This window comes from Arvicanthis niloticus, chromosome 9 (genome assembly GCF_011762505.2).
Source record: "Arvicanthis niloticus isolate mArvNil1 chromosome 9, mArvNil1.pat.X, whole genome shotgun sequence".
NCBI classification, from domain to species: Eukaryota; Metazoa; Chordata; class Mammalia; order Rodentia; family Muridae; genus Arvicanthis; species Arvicanthis niloticus.
In genome coordinates, this window is record NC_047666.1 from 13,746,624 (window position 1) to 13,768,834 (window position 22,211).

Consider the following 22,211-nt stretch of genomic DNA (forward strand, 5'->3'; position numbering starts at 1 on the left):
AAACCTATCAAAATCCCAAACCCAACTAAACAAAGAAACCATGCCCCCAATAACAACAAAACCGTTTTCTTCAGGAGCTCCCCGTTGGTTCTCGGGCTCTGCTCTTCCCATGGTGCGGGAGGCCTGGCTTCGTCAACCTCAATAGCTTTTGGCTTTACATTCCAAATGAGAACTTCGTGACGCTTCCTCTCATCTGAACATCTAGAGGTCAGTGCAGGGTCATCAGCTGGGTTAATATCTTTCTTTTAAAAAAACATTTTATTTTATGTGTATGAGTGTTTGCCTTCATGTATGTCTGTAACCCATGTGCATGTCTGGGCACTGGAGGGCATTGGATCCACTGGAACTGGAGTTATAGGTGGTTGTGAGCTGCCATGTGGGTGCTGGGAAGAGAACCGGATCCTCAGCAAGAGCGGCAGAGCCCTTGACAACAGGGTTGTCTCTCCAGAGGCTAGGTTCTTTTATTTGTCTGCTATTACAATGTAAGGCCACTGCTTCCTTGGGTGTGATCTGTGGCACCCCAAAACATCACAGTAGCAGCATCTCTTCTCTCTGAGCATAGATACAATAACACTAAGAGAACGACCAATGTGTGCCCCAGAGTTGTGGGGCAAGCCTGTGCTGTTGGATAATGGCCTAGAAACGATCTGCATGCAAAGTTATCATTAACTTTTAATTTGTAAAAAACATGACCGCAGAGGCCAGCAAAGCCAAGGGCTAGGAGATGAGGCACGCGTGGACCCTCTTCTCCTTCTGCTCATACCCGTCCCCTCCTGTCCTAGGAAACACCAAACTACCCTGGGTTGGTGCCCATTTTTCCACACACAGATAATGTTTTATACACGGGAATTAATTTTTTATATCATTCCAGAAAATATAATGTACCTGGTAAGGTGGCAAAGCCCACGTGCGACAAGATAAAATCAGAAATGACTGGAGTTTGGCCAAACAGGTGACAGTATAAAATATATCTTCAACCTTTCTAAAAAAATTTACATTGTGTTTGTTTGTTTGTTTGTTTGTTTGTTTTTTGTGCATGCCTGTGGGTGCACACATGCCATGATGCACATGTGGAGGTCAGAGGAAAGTTTGTGTGACTAATTTTTTCCTTCTGTCATGAGGGTCTTGAGGAGTGAGCTCAGGTCATCAGTCTTGGACAACAAGTGCCTTAAACCTGTGAGCCATTTTGTTGTTCCAAACACACACACACACACACAAAATCACTTACCTTTCATTTTAATTTTTTTATAACAGAAGAAAAATTTTAATTTAAAAAATTTTAATTTTGAGAAATTTCTAGATAAAATTTATGTGTGGTTTTTGCTTGTTCATTTTTGAGAGGGTCAAATGATGTAGCTCTGGTTATCCTGGAACTTGTTACATAGACCAGGTTGGCCTTGAACTTACAGAGATCCACCTACCTCTGCACATATTCTCCACATTCTGGGATTAAAAATGTATGCCACTAAGCTGGGCCTTTAATTGATTAGTTAATTAATTAATTAATTAATTTTGATGTCTGTATTTTTAAAAAAGATTTATTTATTTTATGTGAGTACACTGTGGGTGTCTTCAGACACACCAGAAAAGGGCATCAGATCCCATTATAGATGGTTGTGAGCCACCATGTGGTTGCTGGGAATTGAACTCAGGACCTCTGGAAGAGCAGTCAGTGCTCTTAACCACTGAGCCATCTCTCCAGCTGTAATGGCTGGCTATTTTTAAAGCTTTGGATTCAATGGCTTTTAAACCTCTTAAATATGTTGCCCGTGAGGAACAGCCGTAAGCAATGGAACAGACATGGGCTCTGGGGGCTTAGACACTTTTGAATCCGTCTCTCCCATGCGCTAATGTGTTCTGGCAAGTTCTTTAGTTTCTCCGAGCCTCTATTCGAGAAAACTCTTCACATTTGTAAGATAGTTAACTCTTTAAAAGAAAGATGGCCTTTCTTTGTGTTTTTTTAAATTGTGTGTTTGTGTCTGTATGTCCACTGTGTGCAGGTAGCCATGGAGGCCAGAAGAGGATATTGGATCCTTTGGAGTCGGAATGGCAGGTAGTGACAGCTATCAAATGTGAGTACCGGGAAACAATCTGGACCTCTGGAGTAGTAGCGAGTATTCTGAGCCACCGAGCCAGCTCTTATTTCACAGATAATTAAATTTCTAGCTCACTGGCTATTCCTGCTACCCCTATTCTATGGTGAGGAGAATTGCTACATAGGAGGCGAGATATCAACCAAATTCTACAGCCAGCTGGTGCAGAGCTGAGCTGTAACCTGACCTCCTGACCCTTGGGTGTTGGTACTGTTGTGGTTTGCATGTGAAATGGCCCTCACCGCCCACCTGTTTGAACAGTTGGTCTCTAGTGGGTGGTACTCTGGGTAAGTGGCCTTGTGGAAGCTTTAGGAGGTAGCTCTTGCTGGAGGAAGTGGATCACTGGGGTGGGTCTTGATGTTTATTTAACCGACCCCCAACTGACCCAAGATAGGATTCAAACTCATGCTGATGTTATTACTTGTAGCCACATGTTGCTTTCAATCTATAAGCCCGGTCCACTTCTAGTCCTAGCTCTGCTTCTTGACTCTGGATACAACGTGACCACGCGCTTCCCGCTCTGCTACCATGCCACTCCCCGCTACGTGCGTCCGTCTCTCCCCGCCCCCACCCCCTTCCCCCAAGGATAGACTGTGTGCCCTCTGCTGAGTGCTGAGTTCTAGTGAACACTTCCTCAAGTTGCTTCCTGTCAAGTCTCTGGTCACGATGGTAAGAAAAGTGACACACAGGTTAATAGGTGGGAGAGCATCCCCCCACCCCCACCCCGTGCATCATCGTAGGTACCTTCTCCATCCCTGCAGAACCTCGGAGGAAGAAATTCCACTCGGCCTCAGTTAGCTGCTCTTGCTGGCGCATGATGTCGACGCAGAGCATGAAGCTGTAGATCAGCTTGTGCTGCTCGAAGAGTCCCCGGGACACGTTGGTGTACGCAGTGAGGAGGGTCTGCTGCAGGAGGATTTCCAGACGGTCCTGCAGGTTGTCACTCTTCTCAGACGTTTCGATTGTTGTGTTGAACAACTGAGGAAGGAAGAAGGATTTGACTAACTCGCTGTGAAGCAAAAACTGTTCTTCCCCTTTTCCCATTTTGACATTCCCCGAGCACTGTGGCCGGCAAACACTGTGAAAAAAAATTCTAGATCTCAATTTAGTGTGTGAGGTTCGTCTTCGGCACCACCCCCACCTCACTTTTCAGAGATGGACCAATGACAGACTCTTAATGGCGCTCATAACAGGTAATTTGGTGAGCCAGAGGATGGACTGTAGAAGGCAACCTGGCCGCAGCCTCCTTCACATCAACAATTCACATTGTAAACTCTACCTGCTCAGTCATCCTATTGGTCCAAGAAGCTGACTTCAAAAGAGACTCCCATCCTATTTCCTGTCTGGAGATTGTGAAAGTAGGACACCCCCCCCTTCCCAAAGATGTCCCATTATACTGGGAAGGCAGTAGAGATGGTGACACTTCAGGATCAGGGACGGGAGGTTGGAGATGACCCTATGTATTTCTGGCAACATCTGAGCCAGGTCCATGTTCTCCCAGATTAGCAGGGCATAGGGGAAGAACATATGATTGTCGACAACTGTGATAGTCCCTTGCAATTCTGGTTCGTGGATTACTAGCATGGTTATTTTGATTTCCTCACAAGGAAAGAGGATACTGTTTTGAGTTAGTGTCCTTTCAGTGCTGGGGACGACAGAACTTTGGCCTGTGGGCAAGAGCTCTACTTCCAAGTTATCTTCAGTCCCAGACTTCCTGAGACAGGCTCAGGCTAACATAGTCCAGGCTGGCCTTGAACTTACTAGGTAGTACAAGCTGTCCTTAAGCTAAAACTCTTCTGTCTCAGCTCTCCCAAGTGCTATGATTATAGTGTGCCCCACCATGCCTTGCAGTGATGGGAGATGGGACTGTTTTGTTGGTGGGGGATACTGAACCCCAGGTCTCTCACTCTTACCTTGGAGCCTTGTGCTCCAGACAGTGGAGCCTGGGAAGCTGCAGAGATGAGAGAGAGCTCAGAGAAATGGAGTGTCTTTGGTGCCAAAAATAAAACATTAAATTATAGAGCGTCCTAGAGAATCTTAGTGTGGAATGAATTTACCTCTGGATGATGGAAAGGATTAGGAGGCATAAATGTTTCAAAAGTCCTCCCCTTCCCAGCCAACTCTGTCTCTGCCTTGTGCTTGTGGATGAGATGTAAGCTCTCAGCCACTTCTCCAGTGCCGTGTCTGACTGCCCGCTGCCACAGTGGCCATGGACTCTTGCTCCGAAAATGTAAGGCACCATTAAATGCTTTCTTTTATAAGATGCCTTGGTCATGGTGTTTTGTCACAGCAATAGAAAAGTAACTAAGGCAGTGGACAATGTCCTCTCTTGGGCTGTTGTCCGCAAATATATTTTGGGTTCCTGATTTTCCTTTCAAAGTGTAAACCCTTCAGGATTTGACCATCTCTTTTCTCTCTTCTTCCTCCTCCCTTCCTCCTCCCTCTTCCTCTTCTTCCACCTCCCCCTCCCCCTCTCCCTCTCTCTCCCTTCCCTCCCTCTGCCTCAGCTGAGGTATTTTTAGAGCACTCTCACATTCCTTTCTTTTATTTAGGATTTATTTTTTTTTATTTATGTGTATCTTTTTCTTTCTCTTTGTATATATGCTATAAGTGTTTGGTACCCACAGACGTCAGAAGAAGGTGTCAGATGCTATGGAGCTGGAGATACAGGTTTGGGTTCTGGGTACTGAATTTTGGACTTGGGCCCCCTAGAAGAGGAGCAGCAAGTGCTCTTAACCACTGAACCGTTTCTCCAGCTCCACATCTGTATGTGTGTACATATGTATGCATTTTTAATTGATGTACGCCTGCATGTCTATGCTCACCACAAATATGCCTGGTGCCTGTGGAGGTCAGGAGTGGGCACTGTATCCATGGCACTGGAGTTATGGACAGCTGTGAGCTGCCATGGGATGCCAGCACAGCAAGGCCATCTTTCCAGCGCTCACACATTTATTTCTGGATGGAGATTTTGAAAAGCATTAGCCTTTGAAAAGCATGGATTCCCAAGCAGCTGGCATAAGAAAGTATTGTCTGAGTCATTTAGGTGGTATTAAAGGAGTTAAAAAGCCTTGCTTGGCTTTATATCTGCTAACAAGAACAAGAACAACACAACAACAACAACAACAACAACAACAACAACAACAAAAGACCTGAGATGGGAGAGCCCAGATCTGTGCTGCTGCAGGAACTGAGGGGTGACCCCAGTACTCAGGACTTTTAAAGGAGGCTTAGGTAAGAGCACTGCAGAAAGAGAGCCCAGGCCCTCTAAACAACAGGTTCTTGCTTGTTTCCATCTCACAGTTAAGTCTTCTCAGCACGGAACATGTGAGTTTCCAACGGGGTGGCCTTCTGTCCTGCAGTTCCAACTGCTGTGGGGCCCTGGTCGGAATGACAGTGGCCATTCAGACCAATCTAGCTCATGTTCATAATCCTTGTCCGGGCATTCCCGTTTCCATGGGGATTGTTTGATTGCTATGGATGGATGGATGGATGGAAACAGTCTTTTCACTCAAGGGACTCATGATGTGCACAGCACCACAGAGGACAGGGGGACAGTGAGCTTTGGTATGGCCTTCTGGGAGGTCAGACTGCAGCTGGAGAGAGACGTCCTCCACCTGAGGCAAGGCAGGCTTAGTGGCATAGGAGGTGGTTCAGGTGAGAGGAGTAACTGCTGGTATTGCTGGCTACCCTGCCCATCTGGAATCCGGCTGGTACCCTCCTCCCTCAAGTTTGGACTATCTGAGCAACTTGCTAGACCTCAGAGTGAATGCTGTGCATGCCACTCGGGGCTGGCCCGCCTGGGTTCTCTGTGCCTTTGTTTTGGGGGAGATACCCTCTTGGTACCCACCCCATTTCCTTGTAGCAAGGTGGCCACTGACTGTGAGCACCATTGGATGCTGTGTGAGCCTATGTGCTTGGGGGCTAGGCTGATCACTGTCTGCAACAGCAGTAAGAGACTTCTGACATCTCACCGTGTGTCCCCGATGAATACCATAAGCCAGGAAAGCCAGACCATGATAATTTGAAGAAAATAAAAATGTATTACAAAAGAGGGAGAGGTTGTAAACAAAATATACTGTTTTTTTTTTTTACTAAAGAATAAAATAAAATTCTATTAAAAAATAAGCAGAAACGAAAACAAAAACAAAAAACCTGTAAAGAAGCTTCTGGGAAGAAATTTAAATTCTTCCAGAGTCAGCGCTTATTGAAATCAAAATATGTGCTCAAGGTTGCACTTTCTGCTCCAAATTGCATTCTGTTTCTCACAGGTGACACATTAAATCAGCCAGTGGAGTGAGAACAGGACAGCGTGGAGTGGGGCACAGGACCCCTGTGAGTTAGGAATTAGATCCCAGCGGGACTCCTGCCAGGCCTGCTTGCCCGCTTGACTGGGCCCAGCTATGCGCTCTTCTGATGCAAACCTTTGCCTGGCTCAAACGCTTGGATTGTGTGCTTATTCCCTGTGACACTAGGTTAGAGTGGTAAACCAGCCCTGTGAGCAGTCAGGTGTGTGGCGGGCCTTCCTGGAGAAGGCCTTTGTTGCAGTGTCATGGGGTAGGAACATGGAGGGTTAGAAAAGTGGCATTAAACTAAATTGCTCTGCATAGAAAGGGGACAGCGCAGGCTCCGAGAGCTGGTAAAGGATGGGGGAAAGTGGAGAGGGGCAGATCGGAGAGCACAGAGTAGAGACAGGTAGGATGGCCACGTCTACCTAAGACAGCCCCTGAAATAACCACATTGATCTCTTCCATTGGATTCCTGCTTAAATGAATAGTGTTTAACTGCTTTGTCTGTGAAAACAAAAGACACAGGTAACCGGGAGCCCATGACTATGCTAAGTTGGGGCTCTATAGTAATCTTTTTACTATCTATATAAATTCCTTACATGTTATAGACCTTAACATGTTATGCACAATAATATTTCTTTTTCCTTTTTTAAAATTATGTATTCACTTTACATCCCGATTGCTGCCCTCTCCTTCTGGTCCCCCTCCTCACACAGTCCCTCCCCCATCCTCCATCCCCTTCTCTGAGAGAGTGGCATCCCCGCTCCCATGACACATCAAGTCTCTGCAGGGCTAGGCGCATCCTCTCCCGCCTGAGGCCAGAGAAGGCAGCCCAGTTAGGGGAGCATATTCCACAGACAGGCAACAGCTTTAGGGACAGCCTCCGGTGCAGTTGTTGGGGACCCACATGAAGACCGAGGTATACATCTGCTATATGTGTGGGGGGCCTAGGGGCATAATAATATTTCTTTCTTGACTTTCTTTGCCTTTTTCCTTCCATGCTTTTGTACATATATAGATTGCAGATTTCACCTAATACTTAAAAAATCTTCTTTAGCTAAAATTAAAAGTTTTTGACATAGACATGACAGGGGGAACAGGGAGGTGGAAGTTTGGGCTAGCAAGGCACCCATACGGTGAGCACGCTGTCTCTCAACAGAGCTCGCTGAAGCTTCGTGACTCAGAATAGATACTCTGAGCTCTTGGTGGAGACTGAGCATGGCTGTAAAGACGGTGAGACATCAAGTCTTCTTCAGGAGAGAGGTGTGAACATGAGGCAAGAGAGACTGGGATAAAACTGGGATGTCTCACAGTTGGACATGAAACAGAAAAGGAAGGAGCGACGGAAAGAGAGACCTCTGAGCCACAGCCGTCAGGGAAGACATTCTGGGCAGGGGTTGGGGCAGACAGGAACCAGCTCTGCTAAGGTTGGTGCCACACTACCAAGCCTACTGCAGAGTAGAAACAGCCAGCACAAAGTACAGAGAGATTCTTCTCTCTCTCTCCCTCCCTCCTCTCTCTCTGTGCCTATGTATTGTATATAAAGTTTATGCATATGGGTATTCATGCATGCTTTGCATATGTGTGAGCATGTGTACATATGTGAATATGGAAGTGGAGACCCGAGGTTGCTGAAGGGAATCATCTTCACTCTTCTATCTTACTTCTTAAGACAGGGTCTCTCGATCAAACCCAGTGGCTAATGTTGCTATCCAGGTTGCTCTAGGGACCCCCTGGCTCTGTCCACCTGGCATTTGCTCTAGTCATCTTTTCTTGAGCAGAAAACACTTTAACTATTGCCCCACCTCCCTAACCCCTAAAGTGGGTTTCAACCTTCCTAATGCTGGGACCCTTTAATACGCTGCCTCATGTTGTGGTGACCGTCCAGTCATAAAATTATTTTCATTGCTACTTTGCAACTGTAGTTTTGCTATTGATATGAAATGAAATGTAAATATCTGATATTCAGGACATCTGGGATGTGACTCCTGTGAAAAAGGCTGTTCAATCCCCAAAAGGGTTGTGACCCACAGGTTGAGAACCATTGCCTTAAAAGGCATCATATAACAAAAGGCAGGCAGACCAGAAGGAAAGCAAGCAACCTAGTTGAGGGAGCAGGGAGGAAATGCACCTTGTAAGCTCATTCCTCCACAGACTTCACACACACTGAGCACTGGACTCCTTGGGTGATCTGGTAGATAAGATAGGACCACTCTTGAATTCTGCCTGCATCTAAAGTCCTGGAGGATTTTACCCCCAAACTCCATTTATGGTATGGAATAACCCAACAGGGTTCAAAGGGAAGTCGCAACAATAAGGCAGTTACCTGTTTAAAGTACTTCAGTGAATACTGATACATGGGATCGATCTCCGAGAGGCTGGCGATGACGAAGTACATCACGGAGCCCTGCGTGGCAACCGGGCGGTACCTCTCTCGAGCTACGTTGATCATCATCTCGGTGGACTCTGCTTCCTTCAGCCTGGTTTTAATGGCACCCGAAGTGATCTGAATAAATACACAACACGTTCTTAGGATCTGCCTCTGCGAAAACAGTGGGGATTTGGGACGCATCCTGTCCAGTCTAGGAAAGAAATACGGATGGGTGAGTTCGCGATTGTAATAAAGGGGCATTGAGGTAAAAAAGGAGCGGTGAAAAGGGCTCTGGACCTTGTGACCTTCTGTCCGAGCTGACTAGGAAACCGGAAAGGATGCTGGACAATGTCAGAGGTCGAGAGGAGGGCCTGGGGTGGAGCTCAGAGGTAGAGTGCTCGGAGTGCAGAGGCTCAGTTCTCCCCTCTCGACTGCATTCTCAGGCCAGTATATAATTGTTAATATCAACCAAATATAAAGACCATGACACGGCTCTTGTCTAGTCGAAGGCTCAAAGGTCATTTTCCCCGCCTTTTCCCCTCCAGTAAAGCACTCTCCTTGGACACAGTTCTGAAACCATGCTTTAACTTATGAGATAAGTCACTCCAGGATCATACTCTTAGTGTGAAACTTCATCGTGCCACCCACAGGTTTCTATTGACACCACTGCTGTGTGACCACCATGCCTAAGGCTTAGAGAAGAAAGAGAAGGATGAGCTATTCACAGGTCCCTGCTGCACCGGACTCACCTACCTAATGAAGAGGAAGACATGCACCCTCCAGCTCTGCCCTGAAGTGAACAGTAACAAGGGCTGTGATAGGCTTGGGAGAAGGAGGAGGAGGGAGAGGAGGAGGAGGAGGAGGAGGAGGAAGAAGGAGAAGAGGAAGAAGAGAAGGAGGAGGAGGAAGGAGAGGAGGAGGAGGAGGAGAAAGAGAGGGGAGGGGAAGGAGGAAGAGGATGAGGGAGAGGGAAAAGAGGAAGAGGAAGAAGAGGAGGAAGAAGAGGAAGAGGAGGAGGAGAAAGAGGAAGAGGAGGAGGAGGAAGTGGAAGAGGAAGAGGAAGAGGAGATTGATTCAGCTGGAACCATCAGGCGGACTCCCTGGAGGAGGTGACAATAGCTTCCCACTTGTATCTTGTCCTTCTTCACAGTCTTTGTTTTTAAACGTTGAATGGACAAGAGGGTCAGGGGTGTACAATTTCTGTGCTCTTTTTCTGGTGATGATGAGGCCGATAGTCTACGTGTGTCCCTGGTGACTTACAGATGGCCTGCTCTTGCTTCAAAGCCCATATAGAACCCTCAGATCCTGAAGCTATGATTTATTAAAATTTTTATTTTGTGTATATGGGTGTTTTGCCTGCATGTATGTCTGTACACCACCTGTGTGCAGTGCTGGCAGGTGCCAGAAGAGGGCGCTGGATCTTCTGGAACAGCAGTTACGGATGGTTATTAGTCACCATGTGGGTCCTTTGGAAGAGCAGCCAGTGCCCTTAACCACAGAGCCACCAGGGGGCCATCCAGCCCCCAAACTATGACTTTTAAAGCAGCACATATTTGTTGTTTTGAGACTGAGTTTCTCTACGTAACCTATGCTCCTCTGTAACTCACTATAGTCCAGGTTAACATGCATTTTTTTTCCCTTTAATCCTCCTGCCTCAGCTTCTTGAGTTGCTGAGACAGGCCTACACACTGTCATGGATTGAGTAACACGCTCTCTGTAAACACTGAGACTATGCCACTTGCCTTGGAGTCCTGGAGCGTATCAATGAGTTCTTCGTTATCCAGAATATTCCCTTCAGACGTAAAGAGCAATTTCAGGATTTTGTCTTCGATAGATTTCAGCTGGTTTTTATCACTATTGATCCTCACGATGAGCTGGATTCTCTGTTCCTCCAACTCAGGTTTTTCAAGTCGCACAACATCGCTGGAACCGAAGTTGGGAGACCTGGATTACAACTTCTCAGGTCCCCCAAGTCACTGCTGTTTCCTGCCCAGTGTGTGACTGCCCCGCTTCCTCCCCCCCCGCCGCCCCCCGAGCATTCTGTAAACCAGCACTGTGAGTGTTATGTAGCTGAATCTGAAAGCATAGTAACTGTGGTACGGCTGCCCAGAGAACAGCAGCCAATTGTTTACTTACTTTTATATGTACTTATTTATTTGGACTGTGTGTGTGCATGTGTCTGTGTGCGTGTATGTATCTGTGTGTGTCTCTGTGTGTGTGTGTGTCTGTGTGTACGCACATGTACCTGTGTGCATGGCACGTCTGTGTGTGTGCACGAGTGTGTGGACTCGTGGGTGTGTGAGTGGTGTGAGTGCAGACGGAGGCCACATGATGACTTCTGGTGGTGGCCCTCAGCAATGCTACCCACCTTATTTCAAGACTGGCTTCGTTGGCCCAGAGCTCAGCTACTCAGCTAGGCTGGCAGACTGATCTCCAGGCATCTGCCTGCCTCTACCTTCCCAGACTGGGATTACAAGCACAAGCCACCACACATGGCTTTTTATGTGAGTTCTGGGAATTGAGCTGAGGTCCCAGGGGCCCCAGAGAAGGCTCAGCAGGGAAAGGTACTCGGTACCAGAGCAGATGAAATGAGCTCAGCTCTTGGATCCCATATAGGGAAAAGAGATTACGAACTCGGATAGGTGGGTCTCAGACTTCTGCACATGCTCCATGGCCTGTGGGCCCGATGCTCCCCAGTGAATAATAAATAAATAGAAACACTGAACTCAGGTCCTCTGCTGCCCATCAGACACTTTATGGACTGTGTCTCTCCAGCCGTAAATGCTGTGTGTCCGAGGTCTGGCCTCCACCATTGTTTTTACGGCTTCGACTTGTTTGGAGGGAACCATTTTACCAGTTTAATCGGTCAATGTCATTCACTAATGCTCACCTAGGCCAAGCCGGAAATAGGAACACTCTACACAAAATTAAAAAAAAAAAAAAAAAAAACTGACTTGGGAGATTATGAAACCTTACCATTCAAGGAAGCAATTCTTCTGTATAAATAATATGTGAATTTATTCTTAAAATGAAGCAAAAGATGAAAAGATATAAGCTCTGTTTTGTCAGCTGCACATCTAGTGCCCTCCTTAGAGGTGGCCATGGTCTGAGAAGCATCCTTCTAAGGTTCTCCCTCTGCATGGGCATTGAGATGGTTCAGTAGTTACCAGCGCCTGCCACTGAGCCTGGAGGCTTGAGTTCACTCCCTGAGACCCATGTGGTGGAGGGACAGCACCAACTCCTGTGCTTGTCCTCTGAGTGCTCACAACACATGGATACACACAGCAAATAGAATGTAGTAAAATAGTAAAGCACTGTATATATTAATATAAATATATGACATGAATCACATAAAGAATGATAATAAAGTCTTCAGATGTATGTTTATGTGTGCATAGGTATGGGATAAGTTCAATGAATATATTGTTAAAATAATACTACTGACAGTGTTTAGAGTTTGATATCACATTTTAAAAAGGCCTTCTGTTTAGCTGTGAATTTGAGAAGGTCTGATATATATTTTTTGAGATTTATTGTTTGTTTTTCTTTGTCAAAATTTCTAAGCAATGGCTAGAAAGATCATTCAGAGGCTAAGAGTGCATACTACTCTTGCTGAAGCCCTGAGTTTCTTTTCCAGAACCCTCAGTGGGTGGCTTATAACCTCCTGCAACTCCAACTCCAAGGGATCTGATGCCATCTTTTGCCTCTGATGGTTCTTGCACTCAAGTACAGACACACAGAGACAGACATGCATACACAGGATTAAATATTTAAAAAAAAAAACATCAAAAAAACCCTCTTCTAAATAAAACATTAGGAAACCCATGACCATCACCCAGCTTCCCATACATACTCTCTATCCTGGTTACCTTAGCAACTGATCCTCCAGACCGGACTTAGTTACAGTGAAATTGATAATGGTGACTTTAATGCACACCTGGAAGAGAAGCATGAAGCACATGAGTGCCTGAGTGTAGTCTGGTATAACGAGATGGTGATGTTTTTGTTTTTAAAATGTAAACAGCTTTCCCTGTTATCCAGGAAGAGGCGTCCCTGGTCTGACTGTGCACATGCTTAGGCACACATGCCAAGCATAGCATGGCTTTCAAAATTCAAACAAGATTTTCTCTGCCAGTAGGAGTGGTAATCTCTTCCCCCCTTCCTTCACCCAGGTTCCTAAATGATGGTTGAAGGAGAAGGAGAAAGTTAATACCTTCTGCCATGACTAACAACACTTACAGGGACTCTAGCCAATGATTCTCTAAATCTACCCATTCACTAGAGTTTTTCAATAGTTTTCAATAGGCGACAATTTTATTTGGCAGTATAGACATGGACATTTGAACAGTTCTGTGAGATAAGTCATTGCTCTGGGTAGTGTCTGTGCGGGGCACTTGTGTCCTATGACAGAAAGGGAAGGTGGCAGAGAAAGAAAGGGAGAGCAAGAGTGGTTCTCAGTGGATCCCTGCAGGTGGAAGGCCACCAAGCCATAGAGACTTTTTTTTTTTCAAGACAGGGTTTGTCTGTGTAGCCCTGGCTGTTCTGGAACTCACTTTGTAGACCAGGCTGGCCTTGAACTCAGAAATCCACCTGCCTCTGCCTCCCAAGTGCCGGGATTAAAGGCGTGTGCCACCACCGCCTGGCCAAGCCATAGAGACTTATCACACATAATTCAGCTGGGTGGAAAGTTCCAGACTAGCAGCTCATACGCACCTCAGGCAGGTAGTGGGGATTCGGCATTTTGCTTGTCATGTAAAATCTGAAACTCTTGTCGTAATCGATGTCCGAGTCTCCGAGGCGGATAAGCAGTCTTCCACCACTCATGAACGTCTGCTTTAAAAGGATGGGCTCCAGGGCCGGATCCAAGACTTCTTTGAGCTTAAAAAATTGGAAAAATGCAAAAAGCAAAGAGTTAAAAACGACTGCGACCAACTTGTCAGTTAAGGGCCTCAGAATTTGCTTTGAGTACGTACTTTTCCCTGTGCTCATGTGTTTCCTAACAGGAAAGCACTGCGCTTATTTTAGGATGGTCTCACATGCTGCTCATCTCTATGAGAACTAAGCCAGTAGAGCAAAGGTCAGTGATGGGACCCGACTTCTGGGTGACCCACTCCTCAGCTGTCTGCAGACAAGTATGTCTATGTGCCAATTCATTTTTCTGAAAGTACCTCTTGATCTCAGACAGACTGAACTTCTGCTTGCCCTGGTAGCCAAGTTAATAGTCTGCCTTGAGATCACTTAAGGCTGTGTGCTTAATTGGTGAGCTCCTGGTTCAGTGAGGGACCCTGTTTCCAAAAACAAGGAGTAGATGGAAAGCGGAAGACATCTGAAGTTAACTTCTGACCTCCACATGCATGTACAACCTGTGAACCACCTGCTCCCTGGCCTCCACTCGAAGAGCTGAGACAGGCAAGATCAATTTCCCAGTCATAAATGGGTAGGAAAAGGGTCTGACAGAACCACTGTCGAAATGCAGAGATCTAAGAATGAGTACCTTGGTAATGACTTCAAGCCCTGGAGAACAGGGAAGGCCTAGCTATAGCATCCTGTCCCTGGCTGGGGCCAAGTGTGTTCTGCTCTTGTACAGGGGCACAACATTATAGAAGGAACTTTGTCCTCTGCTGTGAAAGAGGAAAGTCCCTGGGACCTCTCATGTCTTAAAGTAAACACAAGTTGAGAGCACAGTTGAAGCTAATATAACTGTGCCAAAGTTTTCTGTAACATGACGTAAGGCAGGCTCTGGGACTCATTCTAGCACCTTCTATGTGTTGGTCAGAGAAGTTAGATAGTTCAACTTAATGCCTCGGTTTCTCCACTGGAAGAATGGGATAATAGTAGCTATCTGTGATGGTTTATATATGCTTGACCCAGGGAGTGGCACTATTTGGAGGTGTGGCCTTGAGTAAGTATGTCACTGTGGGCGTGGGCTTTAAGACCCTACTTCTAGCTGTCTGGAATTGAGTCTTCCACTAGCAGCCTTCAGATGAAGATGTGGAACTCTCAGCTCTGCCTGCACCATGCCTGCCTAGATGCTGGCATGTTCTCACCTTGATGATAATGGACTGAACCTCTGAACCTGTAAGCCAGCCCCAATTAAATGTTGTCTTTTTATAAGACTTGCCTTGGTCATGGTGTCTGTTCACAGCAGTAAAACCCTAACTAAGATACTATCTATACTAATCAACCAATCTAATAGTAAGGTTAAAGTGAAGATTAATAAGTTAGGATACTCAGAACCAAATCATGACTGTTTGGCTTCCTCAAATATTTGGGATGACATCATATTAATTATTGTTACCATTCAAGGGCTGCAGCTAAGTTACCACAGGTCAGTGCCATTTCTGAGCATCCTTTGTGCTGAATCAGAGATACTTTGACATAAGTGGTCACAGCTCATGTTTTATTTATTCCTTACACCTTTATAAAAATAGAATGGCAAATTAAGAGCAACATTCAGGGTGCCTGAGTCCCCTGACCCAAGACACTTGCCAAGCTGAGACAAAAATCACAGCTTAAATCTCACCCTCTTTAGGCTCTGTGCTGGTTCGTTTTATAGTTAACTTGAGAAAGCCTAGAGTCTTCTGAGAAAGAGGAGCCTCAGCTGAGGATTTGCTAGATCAAACTGGTCTATGACATGTTGAAGGGCCCAGTCATCCCCGGGCAGGTGATTCTGGGCTGTATTAACAAAACTAAGTAGGAGTCAGTGAAGGGGTCGGCAGGCAGCATTCTTGTTGCTACCTGACCTTCCTCAGTGATGGACTGTGACTTGGAAATGTAAGTCAAGTGAATCCTTTCCTCTCCAACTGGCTTTTTGTGAGTGTCTTATCCTAGCAAGAGGATGAAACTAGACCGGGATTGTGTCCCTGCTCTTCTTACTGGCCGTCTCTGCACTCTGTTCTCTCAAAGCTTGAAAGATCTCTTCCTCCCCACCACTTCCTTCCTCTCTCTGTTTACTTCTTTACTGTCTTTGTTCCCAGTGAGTCTGTGTGCTTTTGAGGGCAGGGACCCTGTCTATGCTCTTTGTGGTTTGTTCTTAAATGTTTGTGGGATGAGTGAACCATGTAAGTAACCTTAGTCTTGGAGTGATGAATCTCATGGTAGACCATCTTCACTCAGTGAGCCACTCCTCTGGGGTATGTGAATGTAGCTCAGTTGGTAGAGTGTTTGCCCAGCATGCCCAAAGACCCAAGTCCTAGTACTAGCATGGAAAACCCAGCTTTGGTGACACGTATCTGTAATCCCAGAATTTAGGAGGTAGAGAGGGGTGGATCAAGAGTTCAACATAATCTTGGGCTACATAGTAAGTTTGAGACCAGCCTGTACACACGAGACTTTTCTAAAAAAAAAAAGTTCATTTTTAATAGTGATCTCTTTAATCTGACCTTATGCCCAAGTGGAAATAATGGTTACATCTACCAGAATAGTCCACGTTTCATCATTAGTGTATGACATGTATGTAGACAGGGCTCGTGGCTTTGAATTTCTCATCCTTTAAGGCCCACAACGAGACTTGGGAACAAGCAGCATGTTAAGTGGGGACGCTTAGCTACACAATAGTGGGGTGAAAAATTCTTTCAGCCAACAGATCCCAGCTCATCTGAGAATTTGCTACTTGAGAAGCAACTGGTTTGACTCATTTGAAAATGGACTTGACTGGTGTCCTTCACACATGCAGGCGTGGTCTATTGACTTGTATAGCATTCCAGACATCTGACACTTAGGAAATAACATGAAATGGCAAAGTAAAAATCGAACCTCTTCCAGTAAGACAGGTAAACCCAGACGGATGGAATTTTCCAGTATGCGTAAGAAATTGGTGTCTGTAAGCTTAATGACCTTTAACCCACTCTTGCTTTCCTTGTTTCTTATCCAGCGATTGGCCTGTGTGAGAAAGCACAGAGAAGGTAAAATGTTAGGAATTTACAAGTTTCTTGAGTAAAGTTTAGAGATGTTCAGTCTAGAACTAAATTGGAGACATAAAAAACAAACCCCATCCCGAACAAAACAAACACAAAATTCCTCTCCTCAATAAAGTCTTTTAAATCCAATGATTGAGATTCCTCTTTTTGCTTAAGTTTAAAACTAAGAAAGAGTCACCCAGGAAAACCCAGAGTTTTGGCAGCGTAAATTATGGTAATTTAAATATGCTTGGCTCACGGAAAATGGCACCATTAGGTGTGGCCTTTTGTTGGAGGAAGTGAGCCACCATGAGTGTGGGCTTTGAGATCCGATGTTCAAGCTTCACCCAGGGCAGAAGAAAGACCCTCTTCCTGGCTGCCTGCAAAAGGGCTGTCTTCTGGTTGCTTTAAGATCGAGATGTATAACTCTTAGCTCCTCCAGCACCTTGTCTGCCTGCACACTGCCATGCTTCCCGCCATGATGATAATGGGCTGAATCTCTGAAACTGTAAGCCAGCCCCAATTAAGTGTTGTCCTTTTGAGAGTTGCCTTGGTCATGGTGTCTGTTCACAGCAATGAAACCCTCACTAAGACAGGCAGGCAGTCAGCTTCCTTTCTGTGACTTTCTCAGGGGCTTCCTGTTTGCATTTAGGAAGTCAGATGGCATGCGTCTGTAAATGAAGGCACACTTGCCCCCAATTCCATCTTTTCTGACGTTACCCCGATTCCTCAGATTTTTAGGTTAAAAGGATGTATTATCATGCATTTCTGCCAATTTATATGCTCCCCAGTAGAAAATGGGAAGCCAGTAGCCAACCTTCTAACAAAATCAGTCAAAATGAAGAATGGAGGGTTCTCATGCAGGTCCCTTCTGATTTTTCACAAAACTGAATACTTCTGTAAGCTGAGGGACTCTGAGGAGAAGCCTTCTCAACTCCTTAGATTTAAATCTCCTGTGGTCTTTCAATCATGTTAAAAATCCTCTCTTACATGTCATATTCAGCAGAGGGCCACCCTATCATAAACGTTTGTTACACACCTGATCTTGGGGATCAATCATCAAAGGCCACCTTCTCCCCTGAGTAACCAAAATGCCATTTTCAGTTGATATCAAGTCTCTGGGCAGTCCGTCTGTGTTCCACTGCCGGATTTCATAGGGGTCGCCGAGGATGTTAATGAGACTGAAGGAGGGGTCAATGGGGATCTCCAGGTCCAGGCAGGAGTCGATCCAGCACTCTATAAGCTGTAAGAAGGAGCCTTTGATATGTGATGGAGAGCAGCAGGAAGCCGCAGCTAGGATGGCTATGCTAGGATGGCTATACCGTGCCATTACTATAACTTCAGGCATGATGCACAACTGTCTTTCCCCTCCTCCCCAACAGGGGACCAATCACACTGAACCAGAGGATCCCTGAGTGCTTTCTGAGACTGGGTGACTCCAAGACTATGTCCCATTGCTCATGACGGTGAACATTTTTTGGGAGTTACTTAATAAAAAATGACTATGCAGTTCTTCCTGTTAATTTGGTACTTTGGAAAGCATGTAGACAGTATATATATGTGTATTTATATATGTATATATTCTCAAAGGCTTCCTGTTCTTGAAAAGGACTCAAGTGAGGTCATTTTTGTCATATATATATATGACAAAAGTTCTAGAAAACACAGGTTCACCCAGTGTTTTGCTTCTTCCTGTCTCCTTCCCCAAGTGCTCTGTGCTTGTCTTACCTCTTCACACACATCGAGTTTAGATGCCATTTCTGACATGAACGTAGGGACCTCACTGTATCCTTTCGGTCCCCAAGGTTATTGTGTTGAGTGATGGACAGCTTTCCAATGTCGAAGAAAGGGAGAAATATGCTATTGGAAGCTTAGGTATAGATGGTCACCAGCCAATGAGAGAGGCGAAGGTCTATGTGTGCACACGTGTATATAAATATAACATATACTTCTGCCCTGGTGAATTGCTATAGTGGAGAGCTTCCATTTAAACCTAGGAAAATGAGTCTTCCATACCCCACCTAGTTCCTCTTGCTTCTTACCACTCCACACATAGCAGTCTTACTCACCAACTGCCGATACTGGGCTGTGAAAGCCCCATAATAAGCCACGCAAGCTGCTGCTATAAACACGTTTCCAACGATGTTTGCTATCTCCTCCTGGAATTTCTCAATGCTTTCTTCCCATCGAACCTGTTCATCTCCTAATGCAGCTGTCAGCTTTCCAGCACGTACCAGGCGCGCTTTGGTCAGGGCCATGTTCTTTGCTGGATGATTTTGAGAACATCTGATCAGGTTAGTCAATATTTTTCAAATTACTAAGATTTGATTGGCTTGCTTTGGTTTCCAAACGAGCTGCTGTTATGGAGCTAATGATGTCAATTCATCTTTATGAAAGCTCACACCAATTCCCTAAGTGTGTACACTTCAGAGGCAAGTCTAGCCTCTTCCATGCTAAGAACTTCCTGTGTGCTCCTTACTCTTGCTGGAGACAGTGCTCTCTGTAGGCCTGCTGTATTTATTGTCTAGACCAGAGTCATGTGTTCTTTTGAGTTATAACGTGAATGTTCAAATGAGCCATTTTGTATGTAAGATGGTGAATCTATACAATATCTTCATTCTTCTCATCTGAAAACTCACAAAAGAAGGACATGCAATGTAAGTACATCCTGCGGGTTAGATTAAAGCTGAGATCTGGGCGCTGGAGATCAGTGGCTCAGCAGGTGCAAGTGCTTACTGCTTTTATAAAGGACTTGAGTGTGGCTCCCAATGCACATTAGATGGCTCACAACTGACTGTAACTCTGGCTTTGGGGCATCTGATGCCCTCTACTGGCTCCTTCAGGCACTGCACTCATGTGCTTTCCCCACACATGTATAGACATAATTAAAAATAAAATAAGGTCTTTTAAATCGCTATGTTCTGACACTGAAAACTCTTCCTCCTTTTGGAATCAGGCCTTTCCTGTTCAAAATGAGTCACAAGTCTCTTACCCAGACTTTCTTTCTCATTCACGCCTTTGTCGTACTCATCTTGCAAAGTCTTTATTTGATCTTCCACTTGCTTCAGCAACGCTTGCTTTTCTTTTAGGGTAGCCATTGTGGCATCAAGTTCAGCCTAACACAAGCAAACAAGCAAATGAGTCCCACAAAGATTGATTTGCCTATGTATAAAATATGCTTTATATTCATTTTAACTTGTCCCCAAAGACTTTCATCTTGCACAGATGGGGCGAGGATGTAGCTTGGTTGGTAGGATACTTGTGCAGCACATATAAAGCCCTAGGTTTGTCTTTGAGACCCTCCTCCTAGATGCCTGAAAGACAATCTTTCCTGTTTGCTTTCAGAGCAAGATATAGAACTCTCAGCTCCTCCAGCACCATGCCTGCATGGACACTGACATGTTTCCAGCCATGATGACAACAGACTGAACCTCTGACCCTGTAAGCCAGCCCCAATTAAATGTTGTCCTTTATAAGAGTAAGTCTTGGTCATGGCATCTCTTCACAGAAATAGAAACCCCAACTAAGACAATGGCCAATAAAATAAATCATAAAAAGAATAGAGAAACAGATATAGTAGTTACCACAATGGATTATGATTTTAAATTATAAAGTGAATTGAATGTTTATGTATAATACAGACTCATATTTTTTAATCTAGTTCTCTGAATTAGAAGTCTATTAACTAATGGCTACAGGCCACAACTAGGCTATTGGTTAATAATAAGAACATTTTATTAGCGTATATAGGTTATACATAATGGGCTTCATTATGATATTTCCATATATGTATATAATATATATTTATCACATTCGCTTCCCCTTACTCTCTTGTGTCCCTCCTATTCTCCCCAATTTCCCTCCATTTCTAGCTGGCCTCTTTTCCATTTTTATGCCTTTTGTTTTAAATAAGCTAATATGTTTCATTAGGGTTGCTTACAGGAACATGGGCACCATGCCAGAGGGAACGTACTTTCCCCTCCCCCAGTGATGGTGAACTACTGCTTGCTTCTGTCAGGCTGTGAACTAGGCTAGGACTTCTTTCCCCCTCCCTCTGCCCGATACTTCTTCTTGGTTTTCTTTCTTCACTATGCTCAGGACTTAACTCAGAGCCTTGGCTGGCTCTCTAGGGTAATCACAGAGCTAGAGCAATATTTACTCTCTGGATGTGTCTAGAAAAGTTTTGCTCATCCCTGTTTTCTATTCTTGGTAACCTGTTCCACTTACAGTTCATTCTTTGCTCTTCTCAAGAAGACTGAGGACCTCATGTCTGATCCTGGGCTCATTGGTTCTGACACCTGAGATGACACCACCAGGTGTGGGAACACAGACCCACAAGAGACTATGAGAAACATCACAAGCATCACAGACACATGTCCCTTTATCCCCTGATGCTAAGGACATGAATGTACTCAAGATTCACCTTCTTCTCATGCTACAAAAGGCTGACTTTAGAGAAAATTTCTGAGAATATCATCCCTGCCTGTCATTTCTAAAAATGAGTGACTTTTCAGGACTGCAGTCACTGTCATGTTGCACACAAGAGATTCACAGTGGCCTCCCACAGAGAGGGTGAGTGACTTATTCACGACCTCCAATTCTATAAAATGTCACTGTATCCATAAGGTACCTGGGCAGCACGGAGTTTCTGCCTCTTTGGTTCTACTTCCTTGACCACACGAGAGTACAGATCCATGGCTCTCACCCACATGCACATGGATTTACAGGCCTTGGACACTTTTTCCACCTTTTCAGGCACAAAGTCAGGATTGTTGATGTACTTTTGAAGCTTCGACAGTATCTGAGGCTTTATGTTTTCCTTATCGTATTCTAAAAGCCTTCTTAGGAAGTTAGAGTCACCAAGAAGTTGCTTTGCTGTTGGCCAGTCGGGCCTGAAAGACAGAGTTAACAGCATTGTCATTAATAATGGGATAACAGCAAGATAAACTCCTGTGAGAACATTATAATATTACCCAGTAGGTGGGGAATTTTTACCTTGGCACTGTAATTCTGCTAATGGCCCAACTAATTCATGGCAAGAGAGGGAATTGGATGATTAATATCTACAACCTAGATTTGCTAGAGAATAAAATATAAAATAAGAGAGTTTTAGAAATGTAAGACATTATAGAAAGTTGTAATCTTATTATCTGTCTGTCTGTCTGTCTGTCTGTCTGTCTGTGTGTCCATCCTCCATCCACCCATCTATCTATCTTTCCAAGATAGGGTTTCTCTGTGTAGGACTGACTGTCCTGGAATTCACTCTGTAGACAAGGCAGGCCTTTAACTCACAGAGATCCACCTGCCTCTGCCTCCCAAGTGCTGGGATTGAAGGTGTGTACCACCACCGCCTGGCTAGAAAGAGTAGTTTCTAAGAAGAGTTATTTTTATTTTTAATGATGTGTGTGTGTGTGTGTGTGTGTGTGTGTGTGTGTATGTGTGTTTGGGATCCTGCCTGTGTGAGTGAAGTGGCTGTGAAGGGCAAAAGAGACATTGGATTCCCTGGAACCCGGGTTACAGGAGGGCGTGAGCCAGCTGGTGTGAGTGCTGGGAACTGATC

The 22,211-nt window shown here is 45.1% G+C and overlaps 1 protein-coding gene across 2 annotated transcripts in view; it reads right to left on the bottom strand.

Moving 5' to 3' along the window:
- The window catches only part of Dnah6 (dynein axonemal heavy chain 6), a 191,083-nt gene that overhangs the window by 38,174 nt on the left and 130,698 nt on the right, over positions 1-22,211 (bottom strand). For both annotated transcript variants that reach the window (XM_076939926.1, XM_034511794.2), the window contains 10 exons: positions 21,282-21,543; positions 19,644-19,767; positions 18,721-18,917; positions 17,691-17,894; positions 16,509-16,634; positions 13,467-13,631; positions 12,623-12,690; positions 10,496-10,676; positions 8,709-8,888; positions 2,838-3,071 (listed from right to left, as the gene is read on the bottom strand). In XM_076939926.1, the coding sequence (XP_076796041.1) occupies positions 2,838-3,071; positions 8,709-8,888; positions 10,496-10,676; positions 12,623-12,690; positions 13,467-13,631; positions 16,509-16,634; positions 17,691-17,894; positions 18,721-18,917; positions 19,644-19,767; positions 21,282-21,543 (1,741 nt within the window). The remainder of the gene's footprint in view (positions 1-2,837; positions 3,072-8,708; positions 8,889-10,495; positions 10,677-12,622; positions 12,691-13,466; positions 13,632-16,508; positions 16,635-17,690; positions 17,895-18,720; positions 18,918-19,643; positions 19,768-21,281; positions 21,544-22,211) is intronic.